Consider the following 27,218-nt stretch of genomic DNA (forward strand, 5'->3'; position numbering starts at 1 on the left):
ATGCCTGCAAATTATGATTTCATGCACTCAAATTAGTAATTTGTGTCCTCATATTACTTAATTTGTTCCCTTGAATGAATAATTTGTGAGCAGAAATGAGCAGAACAGAAACATCTCAGGCCAAGTCCGTCCTCAGTGTGTCCGTCTGTCTCAGCGCTGTCTGACTTCCTGTCTGTGGCTCTCTGCTCATTGGTTCCTCCTGAAGACCCTTAAAAATGACTCACAAATACTTATTTTCATTTTTGTAATTATGACTTTAATTCTAATTAATAAAATGATAGTTTCAACCCCAGCTGTGTTCTTTGTGTTTTAGTTGTTGATTTTTCCAAACAAACAAACAAACAAACGATAAACACGTAGTAAAATGTAACTCAGTACATTTATTCTGCAGAACAACTTATTTTCATTTTATGCTACTTTATACTTCTATTCCACCAGATCTCAGAGGCAAATATTGTTCTTTCCACTGCGCTGCATGTATCTGACAGCGTTAGTTTCTCGTTTCTTTGCATTATTTATACAACATGTAAATAATGGTGTGATGTGTTATTATAAACTGCCCAGCATAAAATAAAAAAACTGAAATTAATCCCACCTTCACAGATTTATGACACTCAAACGTTGACGTATCACTAATTCTAAAGAGTTCCTGAAATTTGCCTTTTTGCATAATGAGTACTTTTACTTCAGGTACTTAAAGTATATTTTGAGGCTCATACTAATTTACTGAAGTAAGACTTTAATGCAGGATTTTACTTGTAACTCCAGTATTTTTCAGTGGTATTATTACTTTAATCAGTAAATCATTTAAGCTCCTCTTCCTGCACAGTAGACCTGGGGGGCTGGAGCCTCCCTGGGGGGCCGGGTCCCTGCCTCGCCTGGTTGGTGATCCGGCTCTGCCCTCGGGTCTGGCAGCCTAACGAGGCCGTGACGCTCGTCAGACACGAGAAAACAAACGAGCTGGATGCTGATCAGCTCATCCAGACGCTCAGCTGATGGTCAGAATGAGTGCGGCGTCACGCAGGTCGAGCTGCTTCTGACCTGCAGGACGCGAGGAGCTCACAGAGAGCAAAGGTTACACCGCCGATTATTCTGAGTCACTTCCAGCTCGCACTGATTAAACAAATCCCGAGGGAATGAAGACAGGAAACAGTGCGTGTGGTACATAGAGAAATATATGTCAGTAAATACATTCAAACAGAACAGCTGATTCAGTCATGTTTACATCTGTGCACATCAGAGGATTCACGAGCCGCCACGGAGCACCAGTTCACAGTCAGGCAGCACGAAGGTTTACAGCTGCTGTTTGGATTACGTCTACCCAGAAGCCTCCCTGTTTCTGCCGCAGCTCTCAGCCAATTTAATCCCAGCTGTTTACAGTCCTCCATGCCTTACGCAACACAGGGCAGAGCAGGAGGCCTCGGCCGCGAGCGTCCTGATCCCGAACGCCACAGAGGTCCACGCGGCTCAGATGACCTTTCAGGGCGTTAGGCTGTTCCTGTGGCTGCATGACATAAAACATGGCCGACCAGCGCCTGCGTTACATTCATTTAGCCCCTCACATTTAACACGTACTCCTCTTCTCCTACAGGAACTTAGCATGTAGCTCTGCTTTAGCATCCACCTGCTTCAGAGAGCTTCAGCTTCGTTCAGGGGAAAGAAACGCAACATCAACACGTCGAACACAGCGATCGATAAGGAAGGAGGCCGCAGGACGCTTCCATGATGTCTGACATGTTTGGCTGCCATGTGGCACGTCTGTCTGCGTGAACTGCAGAGTCTGTGCAGTGTGGAGCTGATCTGCTTCACCGTTTGAGCCTTGCTGCTGATGTTCGTCCAATAATTTGATGATACTGATGTCTGAAAGTCATCACACGATGAAGGTTTGCCTGTTTGAATCCAGTATTTCTGCACAGCTCAGCTCCTCTCCTCCACTGCTCCGGGCTGCACAGTCTGTGGAAACACTGAATTTAAAGATATATAAAGACGCTGTGAGGTTGTGAAAATCCCTCCAACCTGCTGCTGAATATCATGTAAAACTGACGTTTGGGTTTCCCCTCGCAGTGCTGATGAGCGCCGTGTTCGGCTGCACCGAAGCCTCACAGGCCGTTAACAGCAGGTGATGGGAGGCTCCTGGCTGCAGGTCGTTAAGCTCCCACAGTAGAAAAAAGGCTGTCAGACATTAGATTTGGTTTGGCCTGGACGCCATCAGCCCGGCGATTCACCACCGCGTGAAACCAGAGAGATCATCACTGAAACACTCCCTTCACGGCTGAAAGTCGAGCTGAGCTTCGTGAGCGTCAGCTGCAAACACACTTTCAGCCTTTTCCTTACAAATCTGCAGCTCTCTTACTCTCAGGATTTATTTCCTATAGGTGCAGCCCCCACACCCCCCCCACCCCCACCCCAGGGGACTCCCATACAGTACATTCATGCAGTTAATTTTCAGGGAGGTCAGAGGTGAACGGCTCCCTGCAGCAGCTTCCTCTGGAACGCTGCAGCACATTAACTCTGCGACAGCATTGACCTTTGACCTCTGGGCGATGGGCTGTCAGTCACTCGTGGCCCATCGGGGAAAACGTCTGAAGCGCAGCCTGCAGACCCACAACACATCCCACTAAATATGCTTTATGTGTCAGAACGGAGTGGAAGCCTTTCTAATTAGCTTTGTGCTCCAGTCGTGTATTTTACGGGTGAACGTGTCGATATGTGCCCTCCGATGGTTCCTCCTCTGCTCCTTACTTTGAACACAGACACCAGAAAGACTCACACTCACACTGATCCTCTCTTACTCCACTCTCCTTTTCCCAACATAAGAGCTGCACTTCCAGCTGTAAACTGCTCGTCTCCGCCTGATGATCGTCACCTGTTTGTGAGCGGCTCGTGTGGTTTCATCATCGTCCTGATCGACGCTTTGTGGGCAGCGTTCATCCACAGAAACCTTCCCAAAGAGGAAAAACAGGAGCTTTGACTCCTGCTGTCGGGAATCAGCAGAGGAAAACTAAATGCAGCTCTGGAATGAGAGGAAGAGGGAGCGGAGAGGGAACGATTGAGGTGCTGACAGACTGAAGAGCTCGCAGACCAAACTGAGAGGATGAAGATGAAGATGGATTCCAGCGTTGCAACGTGAACAGGAAGTCCACCTGAACTTGTTTGTGCAGAGTGTCACTGTGAGAGAATGAGCTGGAAAAAAGCTTCAGTCAGATGGAAGAGACCAAATGCTAATCAGACAGATGTGCTCACATTGATGCTAATTAGCATCTTTTATGCTAACTTAAAAAAACCACCAGCTGTTGTTGCAGTTGGCTGAGCCACGATTCACACCTTCATCCATGAAGTCCACCGTGAGCTCCATCGCACTGAAGACAGTTCATGAGTTAAACATTTGGCCTTTAAGTCACCGACAGGATCAACACAGCTGAAGAGGAGCGGACATGTTTCACATTCGGTGTAGAAACAGGGAATCCTCCGTGCGAACACTTTGAAGAGCTCTGTGTAGTATTTTCAGTTCGTTCCTCACAGCAGACGTGATGTCAGCATGTAAAATCACAAACACCTCACCACCAGAAACTGCTGTTACTGATTTCTGATTCTGTTTGAGCTCCTCTTCATCGTTTACCATTAGCTCGTAATTACAGCTTCTGGCCAGAGTGGCCGCTGTTCATCACACTGACGGTACGGATGCTGAAATACTACACACAGCACCTTCAAATGTGCTGGAGGACACCTGGTTTCCCTCCACCATCAGAGTCAGAGGTCTCAGTCTGTTTATGCTTTTTAATGTTATATATAAAGAACTGATCCGTCTGGTTCTTCCTCCGTCTCTTCTCGTCAAGTTGATGGTCATCTGGAACAGAAAATAAGGGCTGCTGTGCTTTCGTTGCTGGTCTGAGGTCAGTTCAGACCTGAAGGAGCAGTTCGCCTCGTGTGGCCACTCCCCCTCCCACATGACCCTCACATTCCCGCCTCAGCACTGCTCCTCCCCCAGCGAATCTGTGTTCTCCCCCAGGTCTATGGAGGCTGACGTGGCTCTCATCTTGCCCCGTCCGGGACCCGGCCCCGGCCCCGGCCCTGGCCCCGGACCGGGTCCTGGGCCCCCGACGACGAGCCCGGCTCTGGCTCCGCCGTGGCCGGGGTAGACCTCCACGGTGCTGGAGATGGACTGGAGGGAGCGGTCCCGGAAGTAGTGGAAGGCCTCCTGGTCCAGGTAGTTCTGCTCCTCGCGCAGGCCCTGCTCGAACAACTTGCGCTTGTGCCTGAACTCGATCACCGTCTTGGTGTAGGAGTTGAGGGTGGTGACGGAGGCGGCCATGCAGCAAGTGAAGGAACCCCAGGCCATGCTGGTGGGAGACAGACAGAGATGTGTTGGACATGAGAAGACGAGAGAGAGAAAGGAGGAAGAAGAGGAGGACAATCTGTCCACTCATAGTGATGCAGAGTGTCAGCGTCTGTCTGTTGGTCCAGACTGACGTCCAGGTCCCATCAGGACGGACGGGAATACAGAAACACTCTGCAGCTAAAGCTAATTAGCAAACTTCAGCTTACTAACATTTGAAACTAAGCCAGTGAATGTTTAATTTCTTTCTTAATATCAGCATGTTAGCATTGTCACTGTGAGCATGTTAGCGTTATGATAAAGCTGGACGGACAGAGGACGGAGTGACCGACTCTGAGGGAGGTTTGACCGGCCAGATGGAATAGATGGAGAGAGGAGACAGTGTCCCGAGGGACTGAAAGCACTCAGAGAAACATCTGTGGTGGTTCAGAGAATCCAGCTAACGTTAGCGGGCACATTAAAGGATGAACCGTGTGATATCAGGCAGCTGATAGGTGAGCTAACTGTCCCTCTGCGCAGAGACAAACGCTGTCTCTGCGCAGAAAAGACAAAGAGACGACCAAACCTCCAACAAAAGGCCAAAATCACAATGATTCCCCTTAAAGCAGTGAATTAAATGCAGATTTTGGAAACGCAGTCTTGAGGAAAACAGCATGCTCAGACTGAAATGAAGCTTTTTGGCCTTCTGCTCCAGAGGTTAATGAGTGCAGCTGAATTTATTCACCTTTAACCATCGTGAACGACTCCCTCACGGTGTTAAATGAGAGCCTGCACCTGAATGACTGACAGAGAGAAGCTCCTTTTGTTCCAGACATTTCTCTGTGTCAGTCCTGACTGTCAGTAATAATAAAATCATTAATCCGACGAGGTTTTCATCAAGTCTAACACAAGTCTGTGATTTATTCAGGTCGGCTCTGAGATTCTGTCCTTGATCCACGAATGAGCAAAGCGAATTCAGACAACAGCTGCAGCGTGGCGTCACCTCCAAGCAGAGAGCGGCGAAGGTCAAGGTGTGTGTCGTCCGACTAATTATCACACAAACAACAACCCTGCTGCTCCAAACTGGCTGCTGAGAGCGAAACAGTCCGACGACACAACCGACGCCGCCAGCAGCGTCCAGAAGAGACGGACTCTGATCACTGAGGGTCTGTTTGTTCAGCTGCCTGCTTAAACACATGCTGCGTGTGTGTGTGTGTGTGTGTGTGTGTGTGTGTGTGTGGACTGACCAGAAGGACCACCCGTAGTCCCAGCTGTGGGGCCTCCAGTCTTCAGGACCCAGACTGACTGTGATCTGGAACACCTGAGTGTACATCATGTGGGCCACCATGCCTAGAAGACCTGCAAACACACACACACACACACACACACACACACACACACACACACACACACACACACACACACACACACACACACACACACACACTTTAACTTCCTACGTCAACTTTTGTCTTATCTTATCTTATCTTATCTTATCTTTATTTTCATGTGGCACCATCATCAGATCAAACTTTGAATTTGTCCAATACTTTACGACAAAATACCTGCAAAGCTAACAACATTCCCATCAGCCATCAGCACACAAATGTTAGCATGCTAACAAGCTAAGCTAAGATAATCAGAATCAGAATATTTTATTGACCGCTGAGGGGAAACTGGGTCAGTGCAGCTGCTGCTAACAGCAGTAAAAACAGAGAGGAAGTAAGAGTGTACAAATACATACAAATATGTACAAAAAAAAAAAAGGAAATCAAACATCAACATTACATCATCTAAGCAACAACACGTCATTGTGAGCATGTTAGCATGTTGATGTTAGCATGAATGTGAAAGTAGCACCTTGCTGAAAACACAGTCGCACACTGATCCACGACAGCGTCACTACAGTCTGCCACAATAATTACATTAACAAAACAACAGTAAATCACATCAGGACATAATAAGAGCAATAAATCAGAACACGTGGAACTAATTAGTCTTTATTCTGCACCGATTGATTTAACCTGCCCGTTAGCAGACATCCAATCAATCACAGATCAGGACATAATCACTCAAAAACAAACAGCGAATCAAAAGCCCCGATGCTGTGTGTGTGTGTGTGTGTGTGTGTGTGTGTGTGTGCGTGTGTGTGTGTGTGTGTGTGTGTGTGTGTGTGTGTGCGTGCGGGTGTGTGTGTGCGTGTGCGTCATGTGGAAGTGTGTGATGGGTTAGGGCCACACGCCTGTGTTCATTATCAGTCTCACTGAGGTTATTGATTGTGTGTGTGTGTGTGTGTGTGTGTGTGTGTGTGTGCGCGCGTGTGTAGCATCATGCCACAGTAAATAAAACTCAGCTGCTCCAGATTTACAGCTCACCATAAAGACAGCGACACTTCTCTGTGACCTTGACACCCGACGACAGATTTCTAGGAAATGTGTGTCTGTGTGTGTGTGAGTGTGAGTGTGTGTGTGTGTGTGTGTCACATACCACACAAGGCCATTACTGGTGCTCCACTGTTGTCAGTGGCGGACTCCGCCATGCGGTATGCAGTCCTGCAGCCTGACTCTCTCATCAGTATCAGGTCGGTCTTAAATTACTGCTAATGCTACTCCAACATTTCCTCCTGCTGCTCCTTCACATTAAAAGCATAAAGCAGGGCTTTTACGCTGAAGAAGCCAGAGGATGTGCAGAGTAGTTGTAAATGAATCTAGCACAGACTGTATGATCACTAACATCTCAGACGAGCCACTTCCTGTTTAATATTAGCAGGGAGATCATTGGAAAACTCAACAAAAAGTAAATAAAACTCACTCAAACTGTCACCGTTAGTTTCCTCTACTGTTCCAACAATCACCAGCTCTGGTTTGATCAAAATAAACTTTTAACTCACCGATCGATCTCACCAACTCAGAGAATTAAGGCTTTATTTCGACCGAACCTCATTTAAAGCCAGCTAAATAACAAGAGCAGAAGCTTGGCTGCTATTAAAGGCATGTTTGAGACAGAGGGTGAACAGAGGTGCTGCAACAAAGTACAGTACATGAAAAATAATGTGTTTTTGAACATTAAAGCATGAAAACCTGTTCTAGCAGATGCTGGAAATGAACATGTGAGCATGGGAACATGGTCAGAGAAGGCCGAGCAGGCGGTGAGCGGCGAGGACAGAGCCAACGTCTTGTGTAAGAGGTTTAATGTGAGCTGGGAGAAAAATCCCTGGCGAACGACACAGCGAAGGCTTCCAGGGGATAACCTCTGACTCTGGACGACCTCGCAAATCTGCATCAGGCTCCGTCAGCCCAGCCCTCCTCATTCTCGGCATTTCTGGAGGCGGTTTGAGGAAGACGATGTCTGTCTGTGCTGCTTCTGTTCACCAGCTTCCAGAGGCGCAGGGAGAAGAGAAATCTTACCGGACAGGACGGTGAAGACAGCGGCGAAGGCGTTGAGCTTGAGTCCGTCGATGACGTTGCTGGAGTGGAAAAGCTCGAGACACATGAGACTGAAGCCGACCACCAGCAGCAGGATGTAGAGCACCTCCGACACCACCGACAGCCACAGCACACCTGCAAACACAACACACGATCACACACGATCACACACATGTACACACCAGTGGAAACACACACACACACACACACACACACACACACACACACACACACACACACACACACACACACACACACACACACACACACACACACACACACACAGGCTGTGGTTTAGCATGCCATTAGCATGGAGAGAGTGATGAGTAAAAAGTCAGAAACATTAAAGAATCCGCCGGAGGGGAAGACTGAGCGCTGACGTTAATCAGCTGCTCACAGATTTGTCATAATTAGTCATTTTTCCATTCATTGAATCGTCTGTGAAGTCGTAAAACGTGTTTTCTGCAGCGACACGCTCCTTCACTTTAACTGTCATTATTCAGTTGTTTTCTGTGTCTTTGTTGTTCTTTGTTGGTTTTTCTGCTGCAGGGTAAACTGACATGACGTTCAGCAGCACGACTCGGTCAAAACGAACCTTTTCTCAGTGAAAGCCTGTTTGGATCAGCCGGTGTCTTTCAGACGACACACAGAGGCTGGATGGGGACAGAGGACGCACTTCAAACTGAATGCAGCAGTGGCTTGTGGGAGAGCACCGCTCTCATTCTGACTTCATCCGCCCGTCAGCTCGTGTTGAACTCTGGAGGTCAGAGTGCGACCTGTCGAACATCTGAGGCTCGACGCTCAGGGACAAGAACCAGCAGGACCTGCTGCACAGAGGACGTCTGCGAGACGTCTCAGACTTTACGCTGAAGAAGATCATCTCAAAGATCACAGCTCAAACTGAGAGAAGCCGGTCGACCTGAACGTGGAGTCACTGAAGTCCTTCAGCTCAGACAGACGAGCTGTCAGCACCATCAAATCAGACAGTCCTAAAAACAGCTGAATGCAGTCCTCGAGTACCACTGGAGTAGTATTTGAGTATACTCTAAGTGTAAATTAAGTTAACACTTAAAGTACTGCAGAATTAGTATATTCATTTTTAATACACTGAAGAAGAAATTAAAGTATTAAAGTGTAGAAGTACACTGTTTAAAAGTACGTGTCAGACATACTTTAATGAAGCTCAAGCAGTAAAGTGTACTGGTAACGACTCCCTGTACTTCGTTGTATTCCTGATGAAGTACTCAGTGTGTCTGGGACGTGTTGGACATTAAACTCGCTCTGCAGGCCTGTTTCATGTGCACAGAAGGATGTGGACATTAGATTTCCATTTTGCTGTGTTTTTGTCCTCCGGGGACAAACGAGGGCGGGGACGGCGAATCGTCCCTCCATTTATTCCGCCTCCATTCATCGAGTGTTTAGTAACCCAGAAAAACTACAGATGAAACTCTGATGAATGTCTGTGGGACGGCGATCCGTCTCTGCTCCGCGGGCGGGACGTGACACTCAGCGCTCACAGCGAGGTGAAGGATCTGTCTCTGATTGGTCCACCAGGGGAGGGAGGGCTGGTTTGGTAGCACCACCTGCTTGTTTGACACACACTGATTGGCCCTTTATTGCCGGCGATGCCCTCTGGTCACGCGGGGCCGAGAGGAAAAGAAGCCATCAGGGCAGAGACGATGATGAAGTCGTTTTTCAGGCCGCCGAACGTCTTCACGCTCTGGAAATGCCAACATTTTTAAAGCGGAGAGGAGTTGTCATCCTGCAGCCGAAGCCGCCCTCGGGACACGACTCCTCTTCCTCCACGTTCAGACTCTCGAAGGCAGAAGCTCCTCTTGAATGGCGAGGCTCACAACACGGCATTAAACAGGATTATCTGCTCCGCTCCGCAAGCACAACCTCCAGGCCCACTTTTCAATTTGAACATCAGTGAGTTTCAGCCAGCTACAGGATCCCTCAGCAGCCAAAATTGTCCCTAATTTTATGTCACACTTCTCTCGAGGCAAAGCAAGGAACCTTATTTCTACATTCAAAGTGTTTTACAGGAGACATCGAGTGCAAAGGAGGAAAAAACAGAAACCTACTTAAAAGCAAAGAGACGAGATGGTCCAGAAGGTTTGTGCAGCTTCATCGTCCTGTGCGTTCACTTCAGGAACAGTCTGCAGGGCCGATGCTCAGAGTCAGGTACAGTGGAGACAAAGCAACATCTGACCAGAAGGACAGCACGCTGACTTTCTAAATATAACCAAAGAACTATATTTTGGTCACCGGCGGTGCATCTTTTAGGAAAAAGCAGCCAGAAGGCTTAAAGCTAAAGTCCCTGCAGTGCAGAGATCAGCCATGACTGCCGTCAGGCCTCCGTCAGCTGCGTCCTCCTGTGAAGCTACTGGAACCAGTCGACAGTTACTGGAGAGCATCAACAGAAGACCAGTACAAAGCTCATATATACAGAGTCTCTCATGGGACAGTGAATGCAGCATGAAACAGTGATGGATCTGAATCAGAGCTGACTCTGTGACATGACGTCCACACAAAGTGAAAGCACTGAAAGTGTTCATGGAAACAGGTGGACGGACGCCCGCCTGAAGCCAGAATGCTAACGTGCTGATGTTAGCATTAGCTCATAGCACCGGTCGCAGCGCAGCCACACAGAGCTTCAGAGACGCCACATTTCATTTCAATAAAGCACATCTGAACCTGAAACTCAGAACAACATGAGCTGACACGTTGTTCCAAATTTGAGCTCGGGACCCTCCGAGCGGCTCGGCAGACATCTTTGACGTCTGAGGTCTGATTTTTAACGAGGGCTCAGCGTCGCTCTGCTGCACCAGCGCGCTCTGCCTCCTCGTTAGCTGCAGCTTTCATTTCCAACCAGTCGATGGAAACAAATTTCAGGGGTATAAAACGCCTGTAAGGGAAACTCACAGCGCAACAATATTGACCAAAATAATTTTCTCCCGCTCGGCTTATTGAATATGGATCAGCAGACGGAGACTTCATTAAAGCGAAGACAGTAAGAAAACAGGTTTGGAGCGACTCAAGCAGCAGGACTGATAACAGGAAGGAAGGAGCTCGTCGGACCGAGACCCATCTCCAATAATTACATCTTTAATTACTCGCCGAGTGTGTGTGCGTCTGTGTGTGTTTTGAGTGTGTGTGTGTGTTTTCAGTGTGTGTGCGTGTGTTTTCAGTTTGTGTGTGTGTTTTGAGTGTGTGTTTTGAGTGTGTGTGTCAGCGGTGCACGATGCTGACAGCTCTACGTTTCTGACACCGTCTCTCAGGGATCAGAGACGTCCACATGGAGGACGCAGATTTAATGAGATTCAGAGCCGCAGTGAACCTCAGTGACGACATTATTGATGAATTGGTTTGGTGACGGTTTCAGGATCAAACTCAGAAGAAGGATTTTAACACACTGACGTAAGTTCTCGTGAACTAAATGAAGACTGTAACTAATGATTTCTATTTAAATGAATTTTGACATCAATAAATTAATTCATTGACCTTAAAAGTTATAAAAACTAATATGGATTCAATTAAGATTCATATGAAAGAGAGGAAATTCATAGATCAATCATCTGTTGAGTAGTTAGCTAATCCTGTTAGCTTTAAATCAGATTAGCTGCGCTGGTTTCAAACCGTCTGTTTATCAACCATCAAACTCATTTTATGTTTTCTGCTTTGTACTAGGATTCGGTTTGGTACGTATTATACAAGTTGTATGGTTATTCATCCATAAAATACTTTCTATATTTCTGGTACTTTTCAGTAGTTTTGAACCTTGTATTCATTTTTAAAACGTGTTTGTGTTGTCTTGTTTTCTTCTGTGACAAACGATGTCGAACATCAGTTGACTTTGAATCTTGACTTTTGTGTGTAAGCAGATTTCACATTGGATTTGTTTTTTGGCAAAAAACTAAACAGATATGATAATGACGACAGACACAGGCCGCCACGCTCTAAACCACTCGCTGCTTTATTGTCTATTTTTACTCTAAATGAAACCATAGTTTACTAAACGAACATCAAGCTGCACTGAAGAAGACTTCCAACCAGAGATCCAGACCATGAACTCACCAGAAACTGTTCACTGGGCTAATAAATCCGGTGAGAACTGGCCTCATTTTCGCATTATCTCATGGCGTCGCCCCCTGCTGGCCATTAGAAAGAATGCAGGTTTAAGGCACTTCACTGGCTTCACTGTTCAGAGGCTCCGTCCACTGTTCAAACTGTCTCTGGGGACATTAAACGTGAGGTTTTCTGATCGTGGACTGTCGGCTGGGTCTGGCTCTGCTGGGGGACTCAGCACAGTGCTTCTGAATCCAGGCTCTGACCTCGGCTCTCTGCCTGCTTTCTTTTAATTAAACGACATTTTTCCGTTTCAGTTTTCACTGAGACGAACTTGAACATGACTCAGGAGCCGCTGCTCGCGGCAGGACGCAGCAGCGAGCCGGCAGAGCTCGAAGAAAGGCCGATGAACATCTCGTCTCCTTGTGAGGAGCAAGGTCGCCCCGCTGGATGCATCACGCCATCCACCGCTGCTCCTCTTCCAGATGGCATGAACAGATGAAACCATCAGAGAAGCTTCATTATTAACTAGCTGCTCTGCATGAACAGCGGATTAGAGGCTACGCCCACACACAGCAGAGTATTCTCTTTCTTCTGGACGCTCAAATATTCCTTTTATGAGCTGCAGGGTACAAACACCATGTGCTGCTAGAATAACTGCTCTTATCTGCAGTTAGAGGAGGCAACTGAGATACTCTGAGCATCCAGCAGCTGATACACATACAAATACTTCGTTTGTTCAGTAACTTTGCAGTAAATATGTCCCTGTTTTGCATCACAGTAATATTATAATGTTATCAATGCTGATGTAAGGTGGAGCTCGCTCCTCTGATGAAGAACGTCTCCTCGTCTTCTGCTTGCTGTGACGTGGACGGCGTGAAACGTTTAGAACATTTGGAGAAGACATCGTCCTCATTGTCCTCTACGAGTACCTCTGACCTCGCCGCTGCTTTCCTATCGATTCGTACGTGTCACTTTACTTCCCCTCGCTCCTCCGTCATCATCATCATGATGAAGGCCTCAGGATGCCTCCAACGAACTGCACGTCGAGTCGACTCAGAGCAGCTGAAACCAACTTCCTGTTCATTGACAAAGTCCACAGAGGGACGAGGACGAGAACGGGGGGGGTCGACGGAGCTTTAACGAGGGGGCGACTGTCTGTTGTACCGCGAGCCATCCTGTCACATCATGAGACAGACGATGAGGAGCAGCTACAGGCGATGAAGAACAGCTACAGACGGACGATGAAGAGCAGCTACAGATGATGAAGAGCAGCTACAGATGACGCATGTTGTTGTTTACTTGTTGTTTTCACGTCTTCCTGACCACTGTGGACGGAGGACATGGAGACAGTCGCTGCTGGTTTCCTCGGCCGTTCGCTGACTTTCAGTCCGTCTTTAATCGTCCGGTCTGAACTTCACCTTCGACTGTCGTCTCTCGTCCTGGAGCTGACGCTCTGAAGTCCTTAAAATGTCCTCGGTCTCACTTCCTTTAAGGACGCGTCACAATGTTTCTGCACCATCAGACAGAAGACTGCTGAGGTGAGATCTGCCTCATCTCACCTGAGCCGTCTGAACCAACCCGGCATCACCTCAGTGACATACATCTGTGTCTGCGTCACCTTCTCACGCCACGGTCAAGTCAGCAGCAATAAATATGCTAAACGTCCGGTTACGCTTTCAAAATAAAGCTCGCTGAGAAACATTTCAGGCGATGGTTGTTTGGTTTTACTTAAAATAATTTACCTAAACCCGTTGACGCTGGTTTCACACGGGAATCGAACTCGTCTCCTGTGTGACGTCACACTGACACGCTGCCCTCTGGTGGATCGGCAGGTCTATTCCAGGCTTTAGGTGTTGACTTCTTACAGGTATATTTAAGAAGAAAACTTTATGTGAACTCCTTGTTGATGACAAAATGTCCCTCTGACCTGCCTCATCACCTGGCTGCTCCACCCACCTGTTCACCTGCTCACACTCATTACCCATGAGCACCAGCCCTGTCGGGCGTCCTCATGCCATCTTCCTGCCTGAGCCTTTGACTCTGCTGGTGAAGTTTGCCTTTGTTGGTTTGTTTACGGGGTAAACATGAACTTTTATTTACCTGCTTGGTTTGTGTCAGAATCACGTTTTTGTCTCTGCAGGCTGAACAGAGTTAAACGCAGATGAAAACAAGCTTCTAAAAACTCCAACACACACACACACACACGCACAGTCCACAGGAGAGGGGTGTGTGTGTGTGTGTGTGTGTGTGTGTGTGTGTGTGTGTGTGTGGCGTATATATTTTTTGTTTCGCCGTGGTTTCTCTGGGCCCGGTGAACAGGTGGGGAGCGGCGGGAGTGGCGGCGAAGCCTAATGACGGTCATTACTCACCTCTCTCCGACGCCGGGGCGAGATCAATGAAGCTCCGACACTTCTCACCTGAGAGAGGGGAGAGGGGGGAGGTGAGGGGGAGAGGGAGAGAGGGACGTAAAGTGGAAAAAGAGGAGAAATGAGCTGGGAATGAAGCAGAGAGGAGGAACGAGAGAGAGGAGCGAGGGGAGGAAGAAGGTGTGCAGGCAGAGAGGATGGGGTGATTAATGAGGAGAAGAGGAGGATGAAATGAAGGCGCAGGGAGGAGAGAAGAGGAGAGCGAGTGTTAGTGTCGAGCGTCACACTGATAACACAAGCTAATAAAGCATCAGCGACACAGCCAGCCACTCCTGAATGTCACCTGGACGATACGCCACAGTACTGAAGTACTCAGCTCACTCACTTCAGCACGAGTAGAAATACTGCAGTATAAAAATACTCCACTGCTAGTCCTGCATTGAACTTATGAAGTATTATTATCAAAATGTACAACAGCAGTAACTGTGACTGCAGCACAGTAAGAAGTATGAAGAAGTACAGAATGGAAATAAAGTGCAGTACTTGAGTAAATGTACTTCCCCCTCTTCCCACACACATCAGCACTTTGTTAACACTGCTGTGAGGGAGGAGACGTCGCACCTTCTCTCTTCTCACAGGTGTGTTTTCCTGTTTGTTGCTGCCTGCGTGACGTGTGTGTTGAGAACAGATGTGTCATTAATGCTCGGATGAACAGATGAGTCGTGATCAGAGCTGCAAAAACACCATTATGACATGAAAATGAGCTTAAAGTATGAGGCAGTACAGTTACTTCATGATACCTGAACACATTGTCCTATTGTCCATGCTGCCACGATGACATTATGAATTTGTGAGTTGTTGTTTATTTTTAGTGGATTTCTGAGACTTCTTAACAGCAGTACTTAGTAGTAGTTTGCGGTACTTCTCTCACATGGTATTAGTGTAATACTTTGCATGGCGCAGCGTCGTCCTGGCTTTCAGTACATCTTCTCTGGCACGCTCAGACGGTGGATCAGGGCTCGGTGGGAACCTGCAGGTCTCAGATCAGCGGCCACAACGCGAGCCATAACTCAGCCTGTGCAGCGTCGCAGGCAGCCGGCGGGCCCATCCATAACCAGGCTGAACACCACCACCCTGACACCACCAAACACTGTGGACCAACACACACCCCCCAGAGACAGATGAGGACACCCTGTTTGTCTGAGGATCGTTTCAGGTCCAGAGGCTGAACTGAAGCTGAGTCTCAGACCAGGATCAGACAAACCAGCATGGAGGTCCATGTTTGATTTGGCAAAGGTTAATGTTAACTCCAATCTGACTTGAAGGCAGCACAAGAGACGTTCAAATACTGTGGGTACTGTCTGCACCTCACTGGATGATCAGGATTCATCACTGCGGTGTATCTGTGGAGTCTGCAGTCTTAAATCTTGTCCGGCCTCGCGGTCTGAGTGACGGCGGGCACGTCAATCGATTACTGAAACACTCCACCCGTCACATCACCTGTGAGTTTCCTTCCTCTGATGACCTGCTGACTCCTTCCTTCCTCTCCGTTACTCAGTCTGAAGTCTTGTCTCACTTCAGGACATTTAGGATGTTTTCTGACTGCATTCAGTCAGCTGAAGAAGTTCCCAAGTTATGAACCCTAAGTTAGGATGCCACAGACCCGGTCCTAAACTCAACACTGCAGTTAACTCTGAGAAAAGGTGGAGTTTCTTCTCCTCCACCCACACGATTAATGCCTCTGACTCATCAAAGCTGAAAATGCTACCCACTGATGTGAAGAGAGACACTGATCTTACAGGCATAACAGGACGAGCGCCGATAGAAGGATCGAGTTTACAGAAGGATTAAGATTCCAGATGATCTTCTTCGCCTCTTCTTCCTCTTTGAGGTCACTTGTTGCCTTGCTGTTGTTCTGGTCCAGCCTTTGCTGCCCGTCCGTTACCTGTTGGCTGCCTTCTGTTTGTTTGGTGCAGACTACACGTGGTCCATGTGCTCTGTCCACTGTGATATTTGACAAACACTGCAGAGAAGCTCTTCGGAGGCCATTACAGTTCCTGCTCTGCGAGGTTAAAACTCGAGGGGAGTGAAGAGCGAGCGCAGAGGAAACAGATGAACATGTTCAGGACTGAGCTGCAGAGAAAATGTGCGACGGCCAAAAGGTGAGCGGCGCCGCGTCTGATTGGGACATGAATGTAAAATGTAATTACAGAGCGAGTGGGCTCGTGTGTGACCTGACGACGGCGCTGACCAGCAGCACAATCAGTATTCCTCCACCTTCGCTGCACGTGGGAGACAACGGCCTCTAAAATGTCAATTAACCAAAGAATCCCAGTTAGCAGCTCGTAATGGGACAGATTCATTTGAAAAAAGGCTTCAGGTGCTTTCAGACTTCTTCTTCTTGTATTTTTAGTTCATAGTCCAGCTCCCACTCTCACACCCCTCCTTCATTATTCTGTTGCCCTGCAGCCAGCAGCTCCGAAATCTGTTTAATCAGTGATCCCGTGTCATTTGGGGCTAATTGCAGCCGTAATGAATATGAATGGTTGTGTGAGGCTACAGCTAACGTACCATTGACTGAGACGACTGACGTGAGGAAGAAGAAAAGGTGTCGCCTCGATGTAGCTTCATTATTCACGTACGCTGTACTTAACAAAGCTTTCAAAGAGGAATCCACCCACAGTACTGATCATCGTCCTCCTTGTTCAGACTCGTGATGGACAGTTTGGAGAAGGATCATAATCAATGATGTCCTCTTTTTTAGTCCACACATCCTTCTTTCTGTGACTGTCCTCATCAGACAAATGGCGCCATTGGTCGTCTACGCAAGCAGGTGATTACAACCAGGTTTACATGCAAATATGACAGGAGCAAAGGAGGAAGTCAGGTGATGTAGAGCAAGAAAGTCCAAGAAGAAGATGAGGGGACGAATCAAGCACAGGACGTCATGATGTTTTCCAGTACCAAGCAGCTTTGGTGCCTGAACCTGTAAGGAAGCAGCGTCAACCACACGAGGACGAAGGTCCGTCGACCTATTCAGCTGTTCAGCTGTGAAGACGTGTTGGTTCAGTCAGAGATGATGTGTGTTATGCTGCCAGCGGCTGATGTAGCCTGGAGCCTGCAGCTGGAGTGTCCCTTTAGGCCACATCTCAGAAAACCAAAGACAGAGACTCCAGCGGGTCTGGGGACAGACTTCACCTCACATACAGGTTCAGGCTGACGTTACTCAGGGTCTCCAGTCTGTCCAGGTGTTGTTTGGACCTGATCTGAGAGCAGTCGGTGGGGAAAGGCCTGACGTGTACACAGATCCTGCTGGTGGTCCACAGGGACGTCCACAAACCGGCTCATAGTGGCACCTTTCAGGACCGGCGCTCTCTGACCAACACGCTGTTTAATCTGAACACAAGGTGGAAAAAGGACACGCTGGTTTTACAGGTTGTGTTCTGAGGACTTCTTGGTCGACAGCAGAAACAGTCCAGGAAAGAACGTCAGTGTCTGTTTCAGCTGCTGTCCACGCCGCTCAGGTGTGTGGGTTCGTTTTTCATCCACCTGAAGTGTGAGTTAAGAAAGTCCACGCTCTGAGACTGAAACCTGCGTCTGCTGAAGAGCCCACCGAACGACCTTCATATTTCTCAGTTAACACACTTAATTTGACTGAATGAATTCAGAAAACTTCTAATAAAACAACAATTAGTGCAGACACACCGAAGCAAATGAAAAGCACCTTTCAGGGAGCGAACGTGGCTGAAAGGAGCGTTCAGAGAGCTCAGAGCTCAGAGACAGCAGACTGATGGAGAAGTGACGCTGCACGCTGACAGGCTTTGTGTTCTCATTACTCTGAGCATCGAGCGTCGAGCTGAGCTGCTTACACGTCTCTTCTTCAGCCCTGCCAGATGATGTAACGATGTTAGTAAGCCTCGCTGAAGTGATCATGACAGCACGACTGTTTCGTTTAACCTGTGAGTGTCCAGGTGTCCCGCCGCTCTGTCAGTGCGGAGACAGCAGCAGGACGAGGGACGGCACCAATCATCATGTCAATCTTCGTATGGTTCAGTTTAAACATGGTCCAGGACCTGGACAGACAGGATCAGGCCTCTCTGCACGTCTGACTGTAATCACCCTTTTCATTCCTGTAAAGGAGTTGAATCTGAGGCAGCGTTCACAGCAGGCTGCCTGCAGAGCGCGAGGACAGGGACGCCGAGGACGAGCGCAGTGAGACTGATGAACATCAATCAGCCTGACCGGGCTTCAATAACACTGGGACACAGAGAAGAGACTGAAATGAGCTCATACTGAGGCTGAAGCCCAGCAGACGTCTCGGTGCCTCAGGCCAAACGTCCCCCAGTTTAGCCCCACGTCCCCCGACTGTCTTTGTTTGCAGGCCTTTGGCAGAGGAGACATCCAGTAATGAAGTAAACAGCAAATATTTGTATGTGTAGAGGGGACAGTCAGAGACATTAATTAACTAATCAGTCCCAGAGCAGCTTTACTTCATCCCAGTTGTTTTCTGGGTTTCCTCGGTTTGTTGCTAAAACTGAAATTCTGAGGCTGAAGGTTCAGCTTTGTGGTCGTCTCATTGTCCCACACAGGAGTTCACACTCAAAACGTCTTTTCTGCTTACTGTCATGTCGGCTACATGATGTAAACAAACTTAAAATGGGTCAACGTCGACTTCTGGTTTCACGGTGGACATGGACGGTGTCCTTGTTGGACCCATCCACCCACTCCACCTTCTTCTCTGAGGACTTTCTTGCTCTTTACACTACATCCCCTGACTTGATCCTCTGCTCCTGTCATACTCACTGCAGCCACTAGAGGTCACTACCTGACAATAAACAGAAATATGAGTCATAGTAACCTGCACAGGTGACCTGCAAGGCTGCTTTTTCTGGAGAGGACAAACTGCACAACACTGGTAGTCCTGATTCAGTGTTTCTCAGCTCCGGCCCCCCGCCCCCGGCCCCCCCGCCCTGCATGTATTAGAGGTTTCCTGCTCCAGCACACCTGATTCAAATGAGCGGCTCGTTATCAGGCCACTGCAGAGCTTGATGAGTTTATTTTGTCTTATATTTTACAGTTTTTCAGATTAACTGTTTGAACTGCACTGCTGCAGGATGTGTACGAACCAACGGCACATTTCAGAAGAAGAAAAGTCAGAAACTCGATGAGAGTGAGGCAAGATTCGATTCAGGAAGTCTTCAGTCTGTGACTGATTGACTCTGAACCTTTCAAACAGTCATCGTGGCTGAAGGTTGTGAGGAAGCTGCTGTTCATCACAAACTCTCAGCTGCTGAAATCATTTTGAAAACATCATTTTTTGGTGTCTTACAGTATTTCCAAAAGTTCAGAACTAATTAGAAGAAGCAAACTAATAAATAATTAGTGTGTGGTGTTTGCACATTTTCAGGCACGCTCAAAAACTTCCTCTCATCAGGAATAATGATCACGTTTAATATTTAACAGCAGAAATATCTGGAGCACCAGCGCTGATGCAGCATGTGGGTACGTTTGTTCAGCGTTCAACAGGTGAAACTTTAACCGAGTTAAAACTTGACTTTAGCACCAACGACAAAAGACACGTCCAGAAAAAACCTCATTTCTGTAATAAAATCATCAGCTTCTGTTCAGGAAGGAAACACAGAGGAGACACGTCGAGATGACGAGAGAAACGTCTTCAACCAACAGGAACGACTCAGAAACAGGAAGGACGTCACAGAGCAAACGACGACGACCACTGCGTAAGACAATCTTCAAAAAGCATCCTCTGTCCACATTTACATTCAAACTGGGATACAAACATCTTGGAACATCTGGAAGGTCACCAGGTCGACCAACGCTTCAACTGAATCTGCACCAGGTTCACTCTGCAGCACAGGTACGACATCGTCCACATCCCAGAATCCACCAGGCTGCACAGAGGAAACACTGTTCAGTCAGGGCAAACAGACGCTGACACGCTGACCACCCAGCTCACCTCTGCACGACCGAGTTTTCACCAGCATCCTTCAACACACCACAGACGACCCAGAAAAACTCATCGAGGACTTCATGAGCAAACAGCTTAAAGTGCCTCCTGAGACCCTGGACAGCATCACATCTGAGCGTGTGCACGACAGCAGGACACGACCGCGGACGGCCGTCGTTAAAGTCCAACAGCTCGACGTCGAGGCAGGACCGACTCAACATCCAGCACCCGAGAGAAATCACTCAGTGACGCAAGCAAGCACCGCCAGATGATGAAAGAAGGAAAAAAGACAGAACCTCAGAGGACAAAGATGGACAGGAACACCGGGACGAGGACATAACCCCAACACTTCTACTGTAAGTGTCATTTAAACAGGAGATGGAGAAAATGACGTTAGTTATGTTCATATGGAGCTAATTAGCGTCCGCTAACATGTTTTAGCTCCAAAGCAAGAAGTCTGGCATCACATCATAGAGGGGAGCTGGGTGGATGATGGGTGGATGATGGGTGGATGATGGGTGGATGATTGGGTGGATGATTGGGTGGATGCAAAGGCTCAACTTCAACATTCATTGTGCTGATTGTTTTTCTGGTTTTTGTCTCCGAGTCGTCTCATCTCCCAGATAGCAAAATACAGTGATTCAACGTTGAATTTTGGTGAAATTGGTTATTTTTGGTTGAAGTTGAAAAATCTATGTTTATTCAATATTGAATTAGAGCTACCATTTCAACATTTGAAAAAATGTTGTTGAATCAGCATTGTATAGATGCTGGGTTTTCAATGTTGAAATGTCAACATTAAATAGACATGGTTTCAATGTATGGCATGCTGTGGCTGTGCACCTGTGCCCCCGCCCACGAGACTTGCTCTCTGCTGAGACCAAACCAGTTCAAACCAGTCAACAGTTGGCAGCGGTTGGCAGCTTTCATTATCTTCGAGTGACAAAAGAAGACAAACTGGTAAGTCCTAATGAGAACACAATGTATTTTCACCAGCATGTCAACTTTGTGAATTATTACCGTGAGGTTGTACCTTATTAGCGTCGTTAGCATTAGCTAGCGCTAGCATTCTAGATAACGCTAGCTAACGCTAGTGTGTCCGTGTGCAGAGGCTACGCTGAGGGTTCAGGGTTTCCCCCAGTGTATTATAAGCCTGGCGGGCCACCAGGCTTTACTTGCCCCCTGCCAGGCTAACGCTACGTTCCCACCAAACGCGATGAAAATGATTTAATCGCGCTCCAAATTAAATCGCGTCGCGCCAGACGCTCCAGTTTTGACGCTGGTACAAAAACCCCTTGCGGCGTCACACGACAAGCCCGCCCAACAACAACATTTCTTCCGCCATTTCATCCCTCGTCGACCACGTCCATACGTCAGCACGTCGATGACGATATCAACGCTGATAGGCTGTCGCGGCACGTCTTCTCGCGAATCCGCCGCAAAAGTTCAATTATTTCAACTCGAGCGATGAAGCGATAACGCGATGGGGCGACGCGATGAGAGCGATTTTCGCGGCCATCGCGTCCATCGCGTCGCCCGGCAAAATGACGCTTCAAATCGCGTATGCTTCATGCAATTTGCCTTGCATGAAGCATATTTAAAACCTGCAGATGAAGGCTGAAAAGTGCTGTAATGGTCCTTTAATTAATAACATTGTTGCAATGTAGAATCAATGTAATTTCAATGCATTTATAAATGAATCAATATTGATTCTATGTTCAGATTAATTGACAATTCTACATTGTTTCAATGTTGAAAATGATGTAGTTGAATAAATATTGAATCAATGTTTAGACTGATTGAAAATTCAACATTATTTCAATGTTGATCATAACGAGCGCTTTCAATGTTACTTTCAATGTCTGACATCAATGTTGATTCAATTCTAAGCCATGACCATATCTCAATGTTGATTCAATGGATTTTTGCTTTCTGGGCTGTTACTGCTCCTCCTTTGTTGTGCACAGTTAACAGAACAGTCTGGAGCTGCTTCGTTTTCTTGGTTGTGAAGTTGATGGATGTTAATCAGTGATGGCTGGTGGCTCTGCAGCTCCATCAGCTCCTCAGCAGGTGCTGCCTCTTCATTGAATATGAAATAAAGGCTTTGCTTTCATCCAAACACTGAAGTCACACAGGTTAATCCAGCAGAGCTGAGCTGAAACTTTACTGAGAGGGCAAAATGAAAACTCATATTTATTCACAGTAATCATTGAAAACGAGTGTCGCCGCTTTATTTTGGATTTTATTGCCCTGATAAAATAAATAAAACACATTAAAAGCTTGAATACTGAAACCTTAATAACTGCTGTTCCTCTTTTTTCACCTGTTACATGTTGAAAATATTGAGTTCAAAATGCCAATAAATACATATGAAGCTTTGATTGACTTCAGCAAAGATCGAGATCTTTGCATCACATCTTTTCACTGTTCAAAGCACCAAACCTGGAGGCAAAATCCAGAAAACCTCTCCTCCATAAATCATCCACCATCACAGGCTGGACGCTCTGTCCTGACAAACACGGCATCCAGGCTGCAGGCAGAGGACAACAGTCTGAGCTGAGCGCTGCATCGTTCATAATAATAATAATAATAAGTTAAACTGGCAGACCAGACAAGCACCATCATATATTTTGAATTTGCTGCAGAAGTCTGCAAACAGCTGAATAAAACATGAGCTGAGCAGGAAAAGCAGCACGTTTGCTCCAGGTGGGTTTTCCTGCAGCAGAGGAGGAAACGCTCCACGATCACGACCTGCGGTTATTAACAGCTCTGCTGCATAACAGGCAGAGTTTAAAGGCCAGACACGCCCACACAGGTGTGCTCACTCATCCCTGCTGATTGGCCCTGATCGCAGGTTGAAGTGGGCTGAGCTGGGAATCGTGGCTGCGCTCTGTTTGGCTGATGAGGTGGAGCTGAGACAGACATGATGCTAAGCTCACGTCCACACAGGTCAGAGGACAGGTGTACGCAGGTGACCTGCGTGGGTTTAATGTCTTCACTGAGGAGTTCACGGACAGATGACAATGACATGCACAGACGCTCTCTGCGGTCACATGACGGCGCTCCGACCCTGCAGGCTGCCCGGGTGCTGTGGAGTGCAGGGTCTGCTGTGGCGCTCTGCAGGTTCCACCAAAACACACAATGACCTCTTTGTGTGTAGAAGAAAACATCACAGAGCTCTTTGCAGAATAAAAGTTCAAAGAATATTTCTCTCACAAATCACTGCCTCAAAATAACAAATGATGAACAGTCCTGTAAAGGTTTTATGTTCGTTCCAGCCTAAATGAAGGATGATGCTCTGTGCTCTGCTGCTTCAGCTCCACGTGTTCTTAGGATGCGTCTCAGATCAGCCACATCCACTGCATCAGCGCTAACGTCGCTCCAGGTGTCCTGTCGTCTCACACACGACCTCAGTGAGTGTGGTGGACTGACAGCGCTGCTGCTGCTGAACGCCTCCACGCTGAGCTGCTGCACTGCAGACGTGCTGCTGGAAGCTGAAGCCGCTCATCGTCAGCGATGAAGATGAAGAAACAGAACTGAAGGTTCGTGTGGAGGCTGAAGCTGCAGGTCAGGGGTCATCCTGTGTCACACCTGATGGACTCATCCACCTGTTCATCTCTGTGTCTCATCCAGCTGTTCATCTCTGTTTGTCTCCGTCTCTCAGCTGTCTATCGACTCTCATACACCACAAACCACAAGCATCACCACTATGTGCCTAACCCTGACCCCTAACCCTGACCCCTAACACACTCTGAAGCACCTTTCTTCTTAATTATCTGGTTGCAGAGCAGAAGCAACAGATTTTTGTCCTCTCAAGTGGACAAAAAACCAGAAACAGGTAAAGCAGCACAGTGTAACTCACATCACTGATGGTTTCTGCAGCTCGGTGTGTGTTACAGCCTTATTTAAGCATTAATGCACTGAAATGATGCATGAAGCACGTTTGAAACTGAAAGCTCAGCTCAAGACTTCACACCGCACACACTGCACACACCACACACACTACACACACCACACACACCACACACACCACACATCGTTTTCAACACACGACCGAGGACTCGGACATGAAGTCACACGTTGGACCTCATGGACCAGCCGGCCAAACACATCACAGCTCATCTGTGGACTCCTCAGTCAGGACATGAGCACTTTAAAAAGACCACAGGTGAGGACACTTCTAAAACAATGGAAGCTAAGACGAGAGGAGGAGGGAGATGAAGGGTGAGGGTGAGAAAGAGGAAGAGGAAGAAGAGGAAGAGGACAACTGAATGAAACCCTGTTAGTGGTATCTGACCATGTTATCGACCACGAGTTCACAGAGCTGAGCTGATCCTCAACGAAGTGATCACTTTTTAATTTAAATAACACAGTTACAATCACTGAAATTGACTTATGTGGAAACAGTGGACAGCTGCAGAGGACAGCTGGACCTGAAGGCGGCGTGAGACAGTTCAGTCACTGTGAGCTAAATGTTTTAAAGACAGACTGAAGAAAGTGGACTTCATCGCGTCAGCATCATGCAGATGTTCCAACAAATCCTGCTTTCTAACCACGACAGCACAAGGCTGCTGCCCTCTGCTGGTCGGGAGTATAAATAACTCCTCTCATCACGGTGATTATCTAATTATCTTTTATGCAGTAATTGATAAAGTAGTTAAATTACTTTTGAGCAAAGCAGCTAGTCTCTGTGACTAATTTCTAATCTTCAGTAACTTGCACTTCACTGCTCATCCAGACATTCAGACCTGAACACAGGTGTGTAAGCACATTCACTCACTCGTCTTCTACACCAGCCAATCACTGTATCTGTGCTGTCTGACTGACAGACGAAGATGTGACATGAATGTCCAATGACGCACGGCGAAGCAGCAATAATCAACTTGTTTTTGGTGAATAATGCAGTCAGACTCTTGAGAGATTCAAAGCCGAATCATGAGGGACGACACAATATTCAACAACATCTGTCCACGCTGGCCCGTATTCTCCATCGAAAGCGCACGTTAAGCAGCTTTACGAGGCCCTACAGGGAGAAATTCAGGAAGAATCAAGATTTGAGACATGAATACGTGGATCCAGACTGAGGACACACAGTACAGCACTTTACCCCAGAGTGCTGGACGACAGCGTATTCTGTGAAAAGGAGCCATGATTTGAAATAATGTTCATTAGTGATGTCAAGAACCTGAATCCACGGCTGAAAACAGTCCCAAAGGAACGCTCTGCTTCCTCCTGAAGCGACAGGACATCTATTAAATTTTTTTTAGGTGTTTCCAAACATTTATGTCTTCAGGAGGAACCAGTGAGCCACAGACAGGAAGCCAGACAGCACTGATGGACTGACATGTTGATTTTCATGAGCTTCATTAACGTTTTTTCAGACTGACCGTCCAAAAACAAGAAATGTTCCATTTAACATGATGTAACAGCAGCAGGAACCAGAGAACCTTTGGCAGCTTTTGTTTGACAAATGCCTCAGATGATCAGAACAGCTGCTGATTAATTTTCTGTCAATCAACTGATCATCAATCTTTTCAGCTCCAGTGAGAATCAGCTCAGAGCAGCAGCGCAGCACACACTGTGTTCAGTGCACCTTAAACGCACCACAGCAGCCTTATACACACCTGAACGTGCTGAAAGACGCGCTGACGCGGAACACAAAGAAGCAACAGACGATCATTTATCCATTTTACGCATCTGTGTTCTGTGCGTGCGTGAAGTGTCAGACAGAGCTGGAGCTGCATGTACGATCCTAACAGGAAAACTAAACTTGTGGGGACGAAAGCAGCCTCTGCTGAGACTGAATCATTCAAAGTTCATCACTGACGCCTCTCATCTGCTCCGCCGGCGCTGTCACTCACTCACTATGCTTTTATTCATTTATGTTTGGAACAACTTGGTCTTTTCTGCTAAACATCAGCCCTGCCCTCGTTGATTTTAACGACCTCTGGACTGGTGTGCCCACCTGCCTCGTGGATGTTCTCCTCGCAGGAGTACCAGATGCCGGTGTGGAAGCGGCGGAAGAGGAAGCGGTCGTCCCCGGTCTCCCAGCTGTAGTGCACCTTGTTCTGGTCCGTCTCGTTCACGCCGTAGTCGATGCAGTTGTGGCGCCGCTGCTTGCTGCAGTTGGGTTTGGGGACGCGCTGGGTGCCCTCGCACCAGTACGTGGTGATGAAGGCGGTGGTGGAGAAGAACAGGGCCACCAGGTTCAGACCCACAGACAACAGCGCGCGACATTTCCGCGTCGTCTTCATGGTGTCAGAGCGAGCGGCCGCGTCCCTGCAGGCGGCGAGAAAGTTCATCCAAGACGGAGGAGGCGGCGGGCGGTCAGAGGACGAGGAGCGGCATGGCGCGGCGAGGACGCACAGAGGAGTTACGCGCGTCTCTCTGCCGCTGTCCCCCTCCTGGCGTGAGTTTGTCCTCAGAGCGGAGAGAAGTGACAGGTGGTCCCGACCCCCCGACAGAAGACAGGAACCCGCGAATGACCGTCTTCCATCTACTTCAGCATCACATCCGACAGCATCCACCCTGACCGAGAGGAGAGCGACCACTGCCGGAGAGCAGGACGCGCCGCGAGGAGACGTGATCTCTCTCTCTCTCTCTCTCTCTCTCTCTCTCTCTCTCTCTCTCTCTCTCTCTCTCTCTCTCTCTCTCTCGTGCGTCATCATTGACTGTTCTTATTAAAAAAGAAAAACGAGCACGCACGCTGAGAGATACTACAAAACATTACATATATGTCAAATAATATCATAAAACATCATCATGGATTCTGGTTTTGATTGATCGATCAGTCATTTGAATGTGAGGAGAATCAGATCAGCTCAGCTGTGACGGATTTTCACTTTTTATCTTTTAATGAACATGACAAAGGTTCACTGATGAGAAGCTGAAACCAGCGAATCTGAAAAATGATTACAAAGATTCATTAATTATCAAAATTACTGGAACTGATCAGCTGATTGGTTAACAGATTTCAGCTCTGCTTATTCTGACGATGGAAAATTCATTGAAATGCACGTAAACCTGAATGAGCAGGAAATCAGAAGCCGGTTCATTTCATTTTCAGTCAATGCTGA

At 47.6% G+C, this 27,218-nt stretch overlaps 1 protein-coding gene across 1 annotated transcript; it reads right to left on the minus strand.

The window, feature by feature from the left end:
- Window positions 1-3,810: 3,810 nt before the first annotated feature.
- gsg1l (gsg1-like) lies at window positions 3,811-26,652 on the minus strand. Its single transcript, XM_070981371.1, has 5 exons — window positions 26,108-26,652; window positions 14,181-14,228; window positions 7,723-7,875; window positions 5,563-5,674; window positions 3,811-4,340 (listed from the first exon to the last, which is right to left on the minus strand). Exons 1-5 carry the CDS (start codon window positions 26,442-26,444, stop codon window positions 3,968-3,970), a joined length of 1,023 nt encoding a protein of 340 aa, XP_070837472.1. The 5' UTR covers window positions 26,445-26,652; the 3' UTR covers window positions 3,811-3,967.
- Between the last annotated feature and the right edge of the window lie 566 nt (window positions 26,653-27,218).

Source organism: Chaetodon trifascialis, chromosome 15 (assembly GCF_039877785.1).
Source record: "Chaetodon trifascialis isolate fChaTrf1 chromosome 15, fChaTrf1.hap1, whole genome shotgun sequence".
In the NCBI taxonomy this organism is placed as follows: Eukaryota; Metazoa; Chordata; class Actinopteri; order Chaetodontiformes; family Chaetodontidae; genus Chaetodon; species Chaetodon trifascialis.

What these genes read in the sequence shown, in the direction of transcription:
- gsg1l (XM_070981371.1), bottom strand. Translation starts at nt 26,444, where the DNA reads ATGAACTTTCTCGCCGCCTGCAGGGACGCGGCCGCTCGCTCTGACACC. An exon ending in GGAGAACATCCACGAGGCAG is followed by an intron (nt 14,229 to 26,107) that starts GTGGGCACACCA and finishes CCCCTCTCTCAG; the next exon opens with GTGAGAAGTGTCGGAGCTTC. An exon ending in TGTCTTCACCGTCCTGTCCG is followed by an intron (nt 5,675 to 7,722) that starts GTAAGATTTCTC and finishes GTGTGTTTGCAG; the next exon opens with GTCTTCTAGGCATGGTGGCC.